The sequence below is a fragment of the Halichoeres trimaculatus genome, unplaced genomic scaffold, assembly GCF_033239565.1.
Source record: "Halichoeres trimaculatus isolate MK-OKI-2021-1 unplaced genomic scaffold, fHalTri1.1 fHalTri1_scaffold_5, whole genome shotgun sequence".
Lineage (NCBI taxonomy): Eukaryota > Metazoa > Chordata > Actinopteri > Labriformes > Labridae > Halichoeres > Halichoeres trimaculatus.
In genome coordinates this window covers 2715797-2733150 of record NW_027437183.1, presented here as the reverse complement: position 1 = coordinate 2733150, position 17354 = coordinate 2715797, and the positions used below count along the sequence as shown (strand labels likewise).

At 39.2% G+C, this 17354-nt stretch overlaps 1 protein-coding gene across 1 annotated transcript in view; it reads right to left on the bottom strand.

Moving 5' to 3' along the window:
- The window catches only part of LOC141790016 (uncharacterized), a 33343-nt gene extending 20084 nt beyond the window's left edge, over window positions 1-13259 (bottom strand). Inside the window, exons 1-7 of the mRNA XM_074669646.1 lie at window positions 13219-13259; window positions 9843-9922; window positions 5837-5920; window positions 5361-5429; window positions 1916-2065; window positions 1080-1202; window positions 43-357 (exon numbers count right to left, since the gene is read on the bottom strand). Coding sequence (XP_074525747.1) covers window positions 43-357; window positions 1080-1202; window positions 1916-2065; window positions 5361-5429; window positions 5837-5920; window positions 9843-9867 — 766 coding nt within the window. The 5' untranslated portion in view covers window positions 9868-9922; window positions 13219-13259. The remainder of the gene's footprint in view (window positions 1-42; window positions 358-1079; window positions 1203-1915; window positions 2066-5360; window positions 5430-5836; window positions 5921-9842; window positions 9923-13218) is intronic.
- Between the last annotated feature and the right edge of the window lie 4095 nt (window positions 13260-17354).

Genomic DNA, 17354 nt, shown 5'->3' with positions numbered 1-17354 from the left:
TGAAAGAGCTGGTTAACAATAAAAAGGTAACTTGGCACTGACCAGCAGAAATAGCAGGTGAATAACCCGTGCTGGTTGGACTGGTTGGGCTGGTTAGGCTGGTTAGGCTGGTTGGGCTGGTTGGGCTGGTTAGGCTGGTTGGGCTGGTTGGGCTGGTTGGGCTGGTTAGGCTGGTTGGGCTGGTTAGGCTGGTTGGGCTGGTCAGGCTGGTTGGGCTGGTTGGGCTGGTTAGGCTGGTTGGGCTGATTGGGCTGGGCGGTGCGGTTGGGCTGGTTGGGATAGGCGATGAAGTTAGGCTGGTTTGGCTTGGCGGTACGGTTGGTCTGGTGGTTTCTCTGTTGAGACGCCTTCTTTGCCCTGTCCAACAAAAAATAAAGACACTGATTTAGTGGCGTACTGATGTATTATTGTGAAGCAATGACATGACTCCAACTTGGCTCCTTGCTGATTAAAAACTAAATTGGTTCTTAGGAAGAACTATCGTTAGAACCAATTAAGCACTAACACTAGCACCGACTTCCAGATTTTGGAAGGCTGTCACTTAAAAACTATGGAAACTAACAACTCACCATATGGCCATGGATGAACAGGACGGCCAGGTCTCTTCTTGGTGAAACATTTGAAGGTGTTGCTAAAACCAAGTAATGCCTACAGACTAAAGCTCTTTGTGTCGGTGGTGGCATGAAAACTTGGGATAAGATTTTTTACATTTAGCCATTTAATTTTAAAACAAATCTACAAAATCATTCTTACATTTTTTACAGGAGAAATCAAAAAGATCTATTAAAAGACAATACATAGGACTTTGGCAGAAAATAGTCAAATGTTTTTTCATGAATTGATGTTTTTGAGTTAGAGGTTGTAACAGCCAGCTCCCAACACAAAGGAGTTTCTTCATATATTTAATTTAATGGTATCTCAATTCATGTTTTTAATAGAATAGACCCTAACATAATATTTATATCTTCACAAAAACAGAGCACTTCATTTATTTAAATGTGATTTCCACAGTGGTTCGACAATTAAACAGATTCAGTAAAACGGTCCATACAGTGATACAGTGATAACTTGGCACTGACCAGCAGCAATAGAAGGTGAATTATCCCAGCTGGTGCTGGTTCGGCTGATTAGGCTGGTTAGGATGGTTGGGCTCAACGGTTTGATATGTATGTTGATTTCTCTGTTGAGACGCCTTCTTTGCCCTGTCCAACAGAAAATAAAGACACTGATTTAGTGACATACTGATGTTTTATTGTGAAGCAATGACATGACTCCAACTTGGCTCCTTGCTGATTAAAAACTAAACCGTTTCTTGGGAAGAACGTGGTTAGAACCAATAAAGCACTTACACTAGCATTGACTTCCAGATTTTGGAAGGCTGACACTTAAAAACTATGGAAACTAACAACTCACCATATGGCCATGGATTAACAGGAAGGCCAGGTCTCTTCTTGGTGAAACATTTGAAGGTGTTGCTAAAACCAAGTAATGCCTACAGACTAAAGCTCTTTGTGTCGGTGGTGGCATGAAAACTTGGGATAAGATTTTTTACATTTAGCCATTTAATTTTAAAACAAATCTACAAAATCATTCTTACATTTTTTACAGGAGAAATCAAAAAGATCTATTAAAAGACAATACATAGGACTTTGGCAGAAAATAGTCAAATGTTTTTTCATGAATTGATGTTTTTGAGTTAGAGGTTGTAACAGCCAGCTCCCAACACAAAGGAGTTTCTTCATATATTTAATTTAATGGTATCTCAATTCATGTTTTTAATAAAATAGACCCTAACATAATATTTATATCTTCACAAAAACAGAGCACTTCATTTATTTAAATGTGATTTCCACAGTGGGTCGACAATTAAACAGATTCAGTAAAACGGTCCATACAGTGATAACTTGGCACTGACCAGCAGCAATAGAAGGTGAATAACCCCAGCTGTTGCTGGTTGGGCTGGTTGGGCTGATTGGGCTGGTTGGGCTGGTTAGGCTGGTTGGGCTGGGTAGGCTCAACGGTTTGATATGTATGTTGATTTCTCTGTTGAGACGCCTTCTTTGCCCTGTCCAACAGAAAATAAAGACACCAGTGTCCACCATCACTACACAATTAATTGCAGAAATCATTTTCAGCAGAGAAGAACTCAGATCTCTCTTCTCTCTGCTAAACTTTAGCAGTCTAGTTGTCATATAGACTTTTGGTCTATGTGTCGTATCATGTATCATCATGTAGGTATAACACCTTTGGGGCTCACTGTCTCATTTGATGTGGATTTTATTCAGGCATTTACTAGTCTAGAAGTGAGACTGTTTCAAGATCACTCAGAAAGCCCTCTCGGAGACTTTAACAACAGCTTTCTATCTAACCCAGCTATAGAAATTACAATCAGCAATGTATGGAGATAATATGGTGTTGGTGTTGGTACAGAGAAGAAGTCAGGTCATATCAAAACATCCTACTCTCTTGATGACCTTTAGACAGAAACCAGGCAACTTCATTTCACTACACCTGTCCAACTGCTCGTTAACACAAATTTCTAATTAGCCAATCACATGGCAGCAACCCAATGCATTCAGGCATGTAGACATGGTCAAGAGGATCTGCTGCAGTTCAAAGTGAGCATCAGAATGGGGAAGAAAGGTGATTTAAGGGACTTTGAACGTGGCATGGTTGTTGGTCTGAGTATTTCAGAAACTGCTGATCTACTGGGATTTTAACCCACAACCATCTCTAGGGTTTACAGAGAATGGTCCCAAAAAGAGAAAATATCCAGTGAGCAGCAGTTCTGTGGGACAAAATGCCTTGTTGATGCCAGAGGTCAGAGGAGAATGGACAGACTGGTTGGAGCTGATAGAAAGGCAACAGTAACTCAAATAACCACTGGTTACAACCGAGGTCTGCAGAAGATCATCTCTGAACACACAACACGTCCAACCTTGAGGCAGATGGGCTACAGCAGCAGAAGACCACACCGGGTGACCCTCCTGTCAGCTAAGAACAGGAAACTGAGGCTACAATTCACACAGCAACACCAAAACTGGACAATAGAAGATTGGAGAAACGTTGCCTGGTCTGATGAGTCTGGATTTCTGCTCCACATTCAGATGGTAGGGTCAGAATTTGGCCTCAACAACATGAAAGCATGGATCCATCCTGCCTTGTATCAACGGTTCAGGCTGCTGCTGCTGGTGTAATGGTGTGGGGGATGTTTTCTTGGCTCACTTTGGGCCCCTTAGTACCAACTGAGCATGGTTTAAAGTCCACAGCCTACCTGAGTATTGTTGCTGACCATGTCCATCCCTTTATGAGCACAGTGTACCCATCTTCTGATGGCTACTTCCAGCAGGATAAAGCTCCTTGTCATAAAGCTGGAATAATCTCAGACTGCTTTCTTCAACATGACAATGAGTTCCCTGTACTCAAATGTCCTCCACAGTCCCCAGATCTCAATCCAATAGAGCACCTTTGGGATGTGGTGGAACGGGAGATTCTCATCATGGATGTTCAGACGACAAATCTGCAGCAACTGTGTGATGCTATCATGTCAATATGGACCAAACTCTCTGAGGAATGTTTCCAGGACCTTGTTGAATCTGTGCCACTAAGGATTAAGGCAGTTCTGAAGGCAGAAGGAGGTCCAACCCGGGACTAGCAAGGTGGACCTGATAAAGTGGCCGGTGAGTGTACAAAGTTATAGGCTGAGTTCTTAGGTCTGATCCTGTTTGATCAATGTTCTGTTCATTTTGGTTCTGTTCAATGTGAGAGGGTTATCAGCTGGTCAGAGTGAGGGCTGTCAGGCTGTAATGTTTAGTGAAGAGGAGAGATGGACCAGTGAGGAGCTACAGGAAACAGAAGAAAAGGCTGGATGTGAGTGAAAGTTTTATTTTAAAGGGGTATCTATTTTATTTTGGATTCTGGACTCTGTTAAGGTCCTGTGTCTCTACGGACAGTGTACAGTTAGTTATGATGACTTCATGGTTCACGGCTTTACCAGTTTGATATATTCGTCTATATTTAATGTCTTGGTTTATTAGTTGGTAAGGGTTGTCAGAAATAGTAAGTTGTTAATTTGAATTTATTCTGTTATCCATCACTTGAAAAAACATACACACATGACCTGACAGCATACTGTAAATACCTGGGTGTTCCATGGATAAATGAGACTATTAAAGGGAGAGTTCAACAATATCTGACTCTTGTTCTTCAAGCTCTGGAAGAACTGACCTTAAGTGCTGTTCTGGGCTGTGAATCCACAAACTAATGCCATGATTGAATTAATCTTTGTTTTTTTCCTAGACATAAGTCCTTTTAAAAAGATAGATAAATAAAAACACTCTGCAGCTGAACACACTGAAAGAAGAATTCTCGTGACTTTGTTACACATAGTAAACGCAGTCAGGGCTTGTGCTGGTGGTGGTTCTGGTGGTATGGCCTCATCTGTAAATCAAGTTCTGTAACACCTGTGTTATGAAGGTACTATTGAAACAGTCTTCCATCCATGAAGGCCGTAAAAACTCTCCTCATGAAAGAAGTTGTTGGTGTTCGAATCATCGTTTAGGTGTTATTGATATAAATTCATTACAAAAGATATTGAATGGTTCAATTTAAGTGTGATCTCGTCATCAGGTTGTCCCTTGTGTCACCTCTGCTGTTCAGAAAAACTGCTGTCAAGGGATTTTGACCAATCAAAATCAAGTATTTTACACTAGCCACGGTTACATGAGGAGTTTTTCGTCTTTCCGAATGGCATCTTTCCGAATGAATTTTCCAAAAACAATAGTATACATGCAGAGGAATATTCCAATCTCTGGTCTACATGCGCCGCTGTAATCAAACAGAATAGTCAATGGGGCATGCACAGAAAAACGTTAACATCACGAGATTTATCAAAGCTGGAGGGCGACAGTTTGTTTATCACGGTGTTGCAATACTCCATATTGCGAGTTGTTTGTCTGTTCAGTCTTGAAATTATGTTGAGATCTTTCAAAGTTTGGATCAAAAACAAACTTTCCGCTGCAATTCAGTGCTGACGGCTCGCTGACATTTTTAAAGTTGAGGAACATCTCTAGTTGCGTCTTACGTCATATCTGAGCATGTGCTGAAAGAACGCACCCTGACAACTTTACATCTGAGTGGATACATGATACCTCAATCGGTTTGGGGAAAGGAATATTCCACCCCTGTGAAACCGATTAAATGTCCATTCGGATTGGCTCTTTTCTTTCAGAATGAGGTGTTTACAAAGGTTAAATTCTTTCAGTTTGAGCAAATAAACCGAATGCAAGCAGAATATTTGGGTCCATGTATACGTGGCTAATGTCGGGTGATTAGTGATAAAAAGGAAATTCAGCACCAACCAGGAGCATGAGATCCATTACTGCTGCTACTGCTGCTGCTGCTGCTTCCACTAGGCTCCTCTCCTGGCTCTGTCCAAACACAGGAAATAAAGACACTTGAATCATTTTTCAACTCAAATTTTCAGCTGTAATCCATTCTTACTGTGATTGTTGGTGTCTAATCCATCATTAAAGATTTAGAAAGCCATAGAAAGCCAGTCATGTCTCACCCTGTCTGGATTCTTTTTCTCAAAACCTCTGGACTCTGGACTAAAATCTGGTCAATCATTACACTCAACCCCATGTCTCTGCTCAGCCTCCAGTTTAGAGTTTGTTTCTGTCCAAATGAATTAAGATTCATATTCAGGTTGTCACTTTGTCACACCTGTTCAGAAAGCTGTTGCTGAGGGATTTGGACCAATGAGGACCAAGTTTTACACAGTCAGGTGATCATTGGGAGAGCTGGGTAATCATGAAAAAAGGAACTCAACATTCACCATCAGGAGGAGGTCGTTTCCTTCTTCTGCCGCTCACGGTGCTGGTTGGGCTGCTGGTTCCTGTTCCTGGAGCCCCTCCTGGCTCTGTCCAAACACAGAAAATAAAAACACTGATTCATTCTTCTACCCACACTTAATCTGAAATACATATCTACAGTGGCTACTTATGTTCAGTCCATGTTTACTGAGATGGGATCAGGTAGCTATGACCTTTGACCTGCATGTTTTCTAATCTTACCCTAAATTAGAGTGAATCCTTTTATTCAAAAATAACACAGTCTATTGCCTCACCATGACAGGATTTTATTTCACAAAGCCTCTGGACTATCACCTGGTCAAGCTAACCCTTGTGTCTCAGCTGCTGAATGCACTGGCTGTTAATGAAGAAGTATTTTCTTAATGATCCATAAAAATCAAATTTATTATCACATCTGTGTCTCTCACCACGCTGAACAGCACTGACTATCTGTGACGGCTGTTAGTAATGAAAATTAGTTAAAATTGTGTCCAGTAATAAAGAGCACATTTAAAACTTCATGAGATGATGGACTGTCCATTCTATGAGACATGGTGCTAAGTTATCCTTTCTTTACAGCTACAGACTTTAGACTACAGCGGGGCTGAATGACGATGACTCAACTGATGACCAACGTTCCTTTATTATCCAAGACTGCTGGGGTTGGGGAGTTATTTTACGTATTTCATTCCTCACCTTGTCATGTAAAAATTGGTCAGCATTATCCAGCCTGACTGCAACCATTGTGAGGTATTTCCTCTGATTAGTAGCTGTATGCTTGCCCTATCAAGAATCTAAAGCTACAGATGCTTCTTCATTGCCCTGGACCAAGTTGAAGTCATTGCTCAACATGCTGCTGTCCCCCAGGCCCTTCCTACGTAGCTGCATTAAAAGCACCCTGGATTTAATGTTGTTAGGGGTACAATGTTGCTCCCAGGCATCCATGTTTCTTTGGTATTCATTGTATAACAGTTCTGTTATTTTCTGTCACAGCCAGATGGACCACAGGTCGATGACATACCAGTGGGGCTCCTCTTGGTCAGGTCCAGTTCAACAGATACTGAGGTCTTTTGACCTGACAGGGTTGCTGCTGTGCTAAGGGTAACATTGGTGTCACGTTTCCGACACTGGCTAAAGGATACGTCGTACTTTTTGGACTGATTTTTGTACTGTACTGAGTTACACTGAGGACTTTACCAATCTAATCTGACTTTGTCCAGAAAATTCTTCATAGGCCTGGAGGATGGAAAGTCGAGGCCTTTTGTTAACTGACTGATTTCACTTTGAACCTTAAAAGTTAAACAAACATGGTTGTTCCACCCTGAAAGACTGTGAACTACATCTTTATTATGTGGTTTGACAATATTGCTTTTTAACTTGAAGTTGAACTTGTTACTGTCAGTAGCTGTTTTTCCATTACACCTTTTTCGCAAAGTCAAAGTGATATTTCTGAAGTTTGGATAAAGTACAATTGCGCCTTGCCGGCGTTTCCATTACAAATAGAATTGTGCACAACTTGTGTAAAATAAAACGTAACATACGTCCAGACGCTGCACTGATTAGTGTTTTCATTCACTGGTCAAACTGCTGTGATCTGGCTGTGATCATGCTCACTCAAAACAGGCAGGAAGAAAACACTGAATGAAACTCATCATCTCCAGCTCATCTGTTCTCACTCACACACACACACACACCTCCATCCCTCCCTCCTGCTGCACTTTGACCCACTCAGAGCCTTCCTGATGCCTTCACTGACGCTCAGAAACATCAAGGCTGCACTAAACACGGAGCTTTTACAATATAAACGCCAGAGTCTGTATGTGTGGCAGTGGACACATATGAGGAGGTGCGTTGTTATGACAACGAAACATGTTTTTTGGTGTTTCTATATGTTTTTTTGTTACAATATTTTTGCACATTTTTAATTTTTTTTTGTTTTTTTTTGTTTGCAGAGTTAAGATATGAGGAAAAATAAACAAATTTTTTGATTTTGCTGAAGTTGCTACGTCTTTAGTGTTAAAACTTCTCATGGGTCATCAAGTATAATTCAGAACGCACTGTTTCTTGGGTTATTCGTCTATTTTTTTGAATAACTGTGTGTGTCCCTGGTTTTTAAAGTTTAAAATGTTTAGTTACAGATGTAAGTGTAAGAGAAAGTGAGGTTGTGTGATTTAACAAAATTTACTTAAACTTTTGAAGTGACTGTGACTGATTTCTGAACATTTTTCCAGAAGTATTGGTTGGTAATGTTTTAGCCATTTAATGAAGTGACGTGCATTTAAGCTTTTTGTGTTCACTCACAGTTTGTGTAAGAGAGGTGTGTTTAGAGTTAAAGCAACTTGTAAGTATTTACATTATCACGCTCAAAGAAATTGCAAAGTACTGAACATGCTTTTTTGAGTTTGAATGACTGAATTCTTTCATCTATAGGGGGGTTAGCATAGCTAAATTAAACTTAGAAAATTTAAGTTAAAATTGCATTTAAAAAAGAACTTACAAACTACATAAAAGAATTTTGAGATAATAGTACTCAATCCCTCCTTGTTATTTAAACTCAAATGAAACACAATTTAAACAATTTAGACTATTTCTTTTTCAGTTCAATTGACCTATTGGGTTTACAGTGTATCAAGATTACTGTCCTTTATTAAAAATGCCAACCATGTTAAACATATTGCTAGAGCTGGACATGTGTAAATCAATTTCAATATGATTGTCTTGGTGATATTTGTTGAGTTGAATGAGGGGACTAACTCATTTTTATAGTATTGCATGGATCAGGGTCTTAGCAGGTTTCAACAAGTCAAATTTATGACTTTTTAAGACTTTCAAGACCTTAATGAATGCAATTTAAGACCCATTTCACATCCATACTGGCAAAAAATAAGTACAAAATTTATCAAGGAAAACCAATGGTAAGGAATTACTTGCAAAGTATTTGAGTTTATCAAGAATTCTTTCACATTACAAAGTGTTCGCCATTGCAGTACATGGCTCAAAGTGAAAATAAAATCTGAGCCTATGAGGCAGAGAGGGCTCACATGTAACACAGGGGATGGCTGGGGGTGGCATTGGCTACCCCCAGCAGAGCCGTCGATCAGCTTGTCCGACAGAAGTCTCAAAATCTGAACTCATTGGACAATTAGAGGACCAACTGTTTGGAGAATTTAACCCTGTTCAATGTCTAATATTTGTGGCAAATATGTGCGGTACTATAAGCTAGGACAAGTGCTGGGAGTGCTGGAACCATTAACCATCTACATACAGGTCTGGTAGGAGGTTGACACAGCCTGCTCCCACTCTGTGGCTGACTGTTACATGTGACTGAATTTCTGGTAGTTATGGCCAATAACTCCATGGACAATTACACAAAGCATTGAACATGAAGCATTGTTTTATCGTGATAAGGGTTTGAACTGCCTGCAACGGCTTCCCCTAATTTTTTCTTTTTTTTTTTACTTTATTCATTGTGTCATGACTATCCATTTAACCTGAATTAAAGCTCAGGTAGTTTTTACAACCAGCTATCAAAACATACTGCAGTATTTGTAAATATCTTTGGGGTTTTCATTTTACTACTATTATTATTATTTGTATTTGTGTCTGTTGTAAAAATGTAACTGTGCTGCTGCTGTCTTGGCCAGTACACACTTGGAAAATACGTTTTTAATTTCAACCAGTGTTTTTACGGTTAAATAAAGGTAAAATAAAAAATAAATAAATAAACAAACAACAGAGTGAGCTCCCTTTCCTTCATACATGCCACTGCTGTCGTATCGGTCATCCTGACTTTGGAAAACGTTGACACCTGCAAGTGTTGCAGTGCTCAGATGTTGCAGCATCTGTGAGCACCTGAGCATGCCTGGGTCCCATGCAAGAGGGGATGGGGGCCCTTGCTTAGACTCAGATAGTTGGTGTAAGTCATGAACAGTTCATGGTGTCGTCAGCAGCCTCAGTTCAGTCTTTATGTGATCAGTGAGTCAGTGTTACCTGGTTTAGAGGAGAAGCACACCATGACAGCTCTGCTGGAGACTTTTCAGACCAGCTGAAGAACTGATGAGTCCAGGAACCTGAAGAAAGATTAAAAGAAAAGATAAGATTTACTTTCCTCATTGTAAAGGACTTTTTTTGGTGTTTGCGTATTCAGAGTTTGGTCATGTGTCTGGAAGCAGCCAATCAGCTCCCTGTGTTTGTATGAATATTTTTGTTAACAATATAGCATCACATCTTTATCTCAATCAGATATTAAATATATTGCTTTTAACTTTTCCCCACACAAAGTAAACGCACCCAGTCTCCAACACTCTCCCACCCAATCATCACCACCCCCCAAACCCGTACACAGTGCACAGCACAGTCTTAAATCATTTACCAGATGAACATGCCAAAACCCACACACAACAGACACAGATACATACAGGAAGTGAATCCACACAGACAGCAGAGCCTCTCCTTCTCTTTTAGCCAACACTCTTCAGTTTAGGAAGCATCTGCCAGAATATTCTCGGTCCCACATAATCAAGAAACGGAGTCCATATATGATCGAATGTTCCAATTTTCCCTTTGGGTCAACATGTCAAATACTCCATGGGGAGCAGGTCAAATATAACCTTATACCATTCTGAAAGAGTTGGTGGCTTCTCTGAAATCCATTTAAGTAACAAAGTCTTTCTTGCAACATATGTCAGAACATTCAAGAGTTATTGATTATATGTGTTCTTGACTTGTGGGTGTGGCATCCCTAAAAGAAGACATCAGGATCCATTTTCAGATCCTTGTTAAAAACCACATTCAACTTAGAAACAATTTTCCCCCCCAAATCCTGCACATACACACAAGACCACACAGTATGTATGAAGGTACCGATTTCTTTGTTACACTTGACCCACATAGCTGACTTCTAAGAGTCCATTTTCTTCCTAAACTGAGGCGATATCTGAAGGCCATGTAGCAGCCGAAACTGTAATTATTTTGTTCTGTTGCACATAGATATGTTATTAGCATGTTTCCATATGCTTATCCCAGTAGTCTCATCAATTTCCCCCCCAAGATCTTGAGCCCATGTTTGCATAACTGTATCATTTACTTTACTGGACTTACAAAGGGCCTTGTAGCAACTTCCTGTTATAAACCTACTGCTACGCATTTTCAACAGTAATTCCCCAATGAGCTCCCTGTATTTCTTCTGCCCTCATCCCTGTTCATGGGTTTCAGTCACATGGCTTTTATGTTCTGTGGCTGTAACACTTTTAGCGTAGGGGAAAGCACCTGTTGACTTCCAGGCCCAAAGATGGCTTTGCGAATGTGGTGTAACGTCATGTGGTACGAACTGGTCAGTAAGCTAGGTTCAGCTTTTTCTCTGCAAATCAACTTGTGTATTTTCATTTTTGATTGTGCATGCTGTACATTATGTCAATATGTTACGTTTTTATGGTTCCTTTCTGTTCACCCCCACTGAAAGTGTCACGCTGTAAAAACAGCGGCACAATACTCAGCCGAAGATTGTATACACTAGACTTTGAAATATTAAATATCTAATTTTTTTCACTAAAAAAGGCAAAATTTATTTAAAATCAGACACTGTTTCAGACTATATTAGCTGTTTTTCATTGTGTTCAATTTTCACTTTATAGATTAATTTATATATTTCTAACACATGTAAGTGTTATACCACATGATAATTTACCTCCGCCAAGGAGGTTACATTTTGTTTCTTTGTCTGTTTGTCTGTGAACAACATAACTCAAAAACTGACAAACGGATCTGGATAAAATTTTCAGGAAATGTTCAAAATGGGATAAGGAAGAAGTGATTAAATTTTGGAGGTGCTCCGGATTACCGTCTGGATCCAGGATTTTTTTAAAAACATTTTTTATCATAGTGCGATAGGGCCGTTTTCCCCATATGTGTATATAACTCACCATAAATGGTTGGATTGCTTTGCAAAACAATACAAGACAAGGTCACCATAATTTCTGACAGATGTAAAAGTACAATCCAGATCCTGGAAATATTCTGGATACTAAGATCCAGAATATGAAATATGAACTGGGTCATCATCATTTCAACACTGTCAGGAAACAAATTATCGTACAAACCTGCAGCTAACACCAAACTGTAGCAGACAGTCTGCTGAAAGGGAGTATAACATTAAAGTAGGACTAAAGAGTTGGTGACAATCACAATATACTTGGTGGAGGTCTGCGCTCTCTGAGTGATTTTCTAGTTTGTTTTTTGTTACAATTTGAGGCAAAACAATGACTCAGGTGCAGAGGAAAACCCAGGACTCAGAGAATATGATGAAGGGCAAGTCTTTACTAAACAGTTCAGAGGTCAAACTTGACAAGACAGTTAAGGTAGGCAAACAAATCACGAAGTCCAAAATCCAAAAATCCAGTCCAAAATCACAAAAAAACTATTTTGACTAAAAAAGTCAATAACAGGAGATCAAACACTGGAAAATAAGGCTCGAGGCCCCAGTTTTCCTGCTCTCAGTTCATAACCACTGATGGTCTCTGAACAGAAAGCAGGAACTAAACATTTTAAAGCTATCGGCTTGTTTTAATCCTTGGTTACGGATCAGATTCACATTTTTAATTAAAACAAACATATCTGTGTTATTTCTTCTCTCTTCTGTCATCTTGTAGTTTAAGCTCTGAGCTGAAGTTTGCAAAAAGCATCAAAGTCAGATTAGGACGTTATTTTCCAAAAGCTTCTTCTCAGCATGACTATAATGACTGTATCAGGGAGTTGATGATGATTGTTCAGATCAAAGCTGTTGTTTCTGTCCATTATCAGTCCATCAGAAAAATAAAGCTTTATTTTTTCGTGTCACACCATTGAGGGAGCGTTGAGAAACTGATCACAGAAAGGGATCTTGTTAGAAAATTAATCTCTGATGGAGCTGAATTTATCAGGTTGTAAATAAAGGACTAGTTCAGAAATAGTCTAGAGACAAATAACCCTGCCCCACATTTACAACATGTCTGATCAGCGCGTGTCTTCCTGTCTCTGAAGCCTGAAATGGCGTCCTGTAAAATCCTCTCTCTCTCTGAGTGCTCGTCCCAAACTTCTCAGTAAATCCTCTCATTTCTCAAAGTGTGTGATAATCCCAGAGAAGCTTCAGATTCAGACTGAAACAAAGTTTAAAACATGGATTTGATGATTTGATGAGCTCATCTTCCAGGCTGTAATAAAGACGGTCAGACTGCAGAGTATGTCCTCCTACACCTCACAGATTTGAACTTTATAACATCCTGCAGCTTTAACACCAACTCTACTTCACATCAGCAAACACACAGCTCCTCTAACACTCAGATTATTACTTTGTTATTTCTCTGGAGGAAGTTTGATCCACTTCACTCACCTGATAGTGAATTTCTTGCTGCGACACAAACACCGTTAAAGTGAAACTAAGAATGTCAGAGAGAGCCTAAAGAGTAAGCTGCTCTGACCAGTGTGCCTAGGGCGCTATCTGCTGGTGGGGGCGTGAATAAACATTAGTTCGGTGTTCATTTGCTGGCGTAAAATAAAAGAGAAGGAGGGATGTCTGACCGATGCCGACTTGACCCTTTTATTGCTGGACTTGTAAGTACTTGTTGATTGTTTACCATCTGTTTACAGTATTCTGGAGAACGTACCAGTTTGTAGTTTTGTTAAGACCTATTTCAAGTGTGTGATATCGCCAGCTCGTGGTTGTCTTAACTTTTATTCACTTCATCACTTCAACAGGACGAGAGCAGGGGCGTCTTCACAGTGATAAAACCATTTGAACTTAGCGATTTTACACATTGTCATTTAATCAAAATTAAATAAATGACCTCGTCGCTATCCATCCTGCAAACAGCCGCTGAAGACAGAAGAATACTTATGAGTGAAGTCCTGGCTTCTGTGATTCGCCTACAAAACAAATGCACGTGACCGGCAGATCTGTACCTTTACGGAAGTATGCACGCGCTAGCGCTCATGGGTAGTTGAGTTCTCTTTCCGGTCAAGCGGGGATCTTCTGTAGTTGTATTGTTTTGTTGATTATTTTAATGACAAGAAGTGGGATGTTACCATGTTGTAATAGAGAGAGAGGTTTTTGGAAAAAGCACTTTTTCCCCCCAGGCTCTTTTTCACTAAACTTGGAAGTGTTGTTTATTTTCATTTATTTTTATTATGGTTCTAAATATTCCAATGATGTGCATTTTTTGCTAATTGCACTGTTTTGAAAAGTTTTAAGATTTGCTGTATTTTTTTTTTATTTACACAAAAGTTCTGTTTGTAAAGTTTCAGTGCACATTGAAGTAATAAAGAATGTATACATGATTATCTTCACAATTTATTATGTATTGATTTTATTGTATGTTTGTATGTTTGCGTGTTTGGCCCGGAGGGCAGGGGGGTGGCGCGTTTGTGTCTTTCGCCTAGGGCGCCTGCTGAGCTAGGGCCGGCCCTGTCTGTTATCTTCATGATGTGCATGTCTCTGTTGGTTGAATGGCACTGATCGTGCTGCTGTTGCATGACCATGTTGTTCCCACTCACATAGCCATTTAATTACTTCAATTTATCACGGCGGCAGTGTGTTTAGAAACGTTGGGGGACAAGTACTATTAGCAAAAGTGACATTTCAGAAGTGCCTGATCAAAGGAACAAGATAATTGAACCCAAATGCACAACAGACACTTGAGTTCTGAGGCTTTTATTTAAAGTCCCTGTGAGGGGTTTCTAAGTGATCTTGCAAAATTCTCCTTTCTAGATAAATGCCTGATTGTAATCCACAACTTAAAATGAGATTATCTGCACCAATAGTACAGGTTACAGCCTATTTCAAAATGCTACATTGTGGCTTCCCGATCGGGTCGAGCAGGACTGAAATGATTTACGGCACGTCTAAGTCTCCATGACAACACCACCCTGGCTGATAATGTTTAGTAGTGAGAAGAGAGATCCAAGTTTCTCTCTGCTAAAAACGATTTCTGTGATTAATTTTGTAGTGATGGTGGACACTGGAGCCTAAATGTCAGACAGAAAAAGGACAGAAGAGCAGAAGAAAGATAAACAGGAGAGAGATAGAGCGCGAACTAAAGGTTACAAAATGAGCTAATAAAATGAAGAGTGAGGTTACGTTAGCTCTGCTTGGTAGATGACTGGCATGACATGACCAGTATTTACTAACGTTACATACAACTGACATGTCTTAGAGCACCAGGCTGCCAGCTGCTCTAAACAGACAGCCACTAAACTACTTACACACTGACAGTGGCTATGTTAACTTGCAGTCAATATTCAGTTAAAGTCAATATTCCAGTTTCTGAAACATAACCCCTTTACATGTGTAATCAAACAGAGTAATTCCTGTTTACATGGTATCCAGAACAAAACAGCGGCGCATCGACAACATCCCAATGCATGGAGAACGTCATGATGCCGTATGCGTCATCTACACTTCTTCTTACTGTATCTATAGCAACAGTAGCAGCAGCATGGCGGACTTTCTGTACTCAATAGACCAAGTTTCTTGCGAACAGAACATATGCGGTCAGATAAAATAACCATTTCAAATTAATTTCTCAGAGTGCTTATTTATTTATTTAACCATTAAAAGCCACAGAATCTTCAATCTACCCAAAATAAGCCATTTGTAACTGAAGAACATTTTAATTTTAATAAGAAAAGAAGAGGATCTGAAGAGACAGGAAGAAGTGAAGAAGGAGAAAAAAGCCATGCAGGAAAACCATGAGAAAGAAAAGGAGAATCTAAAGAAATTATAGAAGAAGAAGAAACCAGAAAGAAAGCTGAAGAGTTCAATGAATTCAAAGAGAAAAACAAAAAGAAATATGCAGCTCAGAAGGAAGAGTATGAGAAACAGATGAAAGACAAAGAGGAGAAATATGATCTCTTGGAGGCGCTTAAAGTCCACAGTGAAGAACAATTGAAGAAGAAACACCTGGACCAAATTTGTGACATTGTGAAGTGTGTGACCAAAAAGAAAGAGAATTTGAAACAAATCAGTGAGTTACTGAAAACACAGGAGGAAGAAAAGAAAAACCTGCTGGACAAACATGAAAAAGAAATGGACGAGCTGTTAAAGAAACTGTTCAGTCGAGCCGACAACTCATGGTGGACACGTTTCAGAAAGTTTTTGGGTTATGAGTAACTGTAACACAAAAAGAATCAGATACACCATGGTTGTTGTTTTTGTCTTCACAGCACACCATGGTTACAGAAACTCTTCTCCTGACATTTGTTTCAAACTGCTGTCTCTGAAAATGAACAATATGAAAACTGTCCCTACATGAGGAGATATATATATATATATATATATATATATATATATATATATATATATATATATATATATATATATATATATATATATATATGTATTATTCCATCTTCATTTGTCAGTCATGAGCCTTTACCGTTTTTTTTCTGATATTTTGAAATTTTATGTGATTTTTATCATGTTAAGGAATGGAGGGATGTGATTTTGTATTTTCTGTGGAATGAAATGAAATATCTTTATGAAGATGAGTTTTAATAACAATCAGCCAGTTTTTCTCTGCAACCCCTGAAAATAAATTTCTCAACAAAAATGAACACAAGTATCATTACAACAACTTGCTTATAAAGCTGATAGACAAATCATGCCAGTTATTTTCATTCATTGACTTTTTGTTTTAAATGTTCTGATACATTCAGTTATATCTGTCATATGTTTTGTTAACCGTAAAATAATGATTGATTTCTTGGGGCTGAACACATGAACTCAAGTAAATGTTGAAATACAAATTCGGTTTTATCTTTGGTCTGAGTGTTATCATTCATTCATACAATAATACTTTGCAATATTTTTGAAACAATAAACTCAACAATGATCTGATGAACAGAACTCACAGGTTGATTCTTTACCTGCACACAAGACTTGAGTTTTATCTGGGACACAATTTTATCATATTTTTAATATCTTTATCCTTTGATCTCAGGATACCGTGGTTACTGGAGGAACTGTCCAGGTTTCAAAGCCAAGACTTCTACACATAAACCATGTAACAGTGATATGGCTTAACAGTTTGTATTGTTAAATGCAGTGATTATATTCAGAGGACACTTTCTATTTTGTTTAGTGTGAAACTATTTTACAGGGATTGACCAGAAACACCCACAGCCCCACAGCTGAGAGTGAAGGTCCAGATCAGACCAGAAAACAGTGATAGGACAAGGTAGCAACATCACCCTCTGGTCCCCTCATAGACCAGCTGTATGTAGGTAACTCATGGAGACCATGTAGAGACACTTTCTGGTCCTCTTAGCTTTAGTTACAGAGAAAGACAGGTGAGAACAAGTTCTCTGTTGGGAATAAAACAACTTTGTCTAATGTCTCTGATCAGTTTAAACACCTCTATTTAACACATACAGAAAAAGATTCGACACACTATGTACGCTAATTTTCTCCATAGTACCAGGAAGCTTAAAAATGTTATGTCAAGAGTAGTAAAATAGTTTCACAGTTTGTGT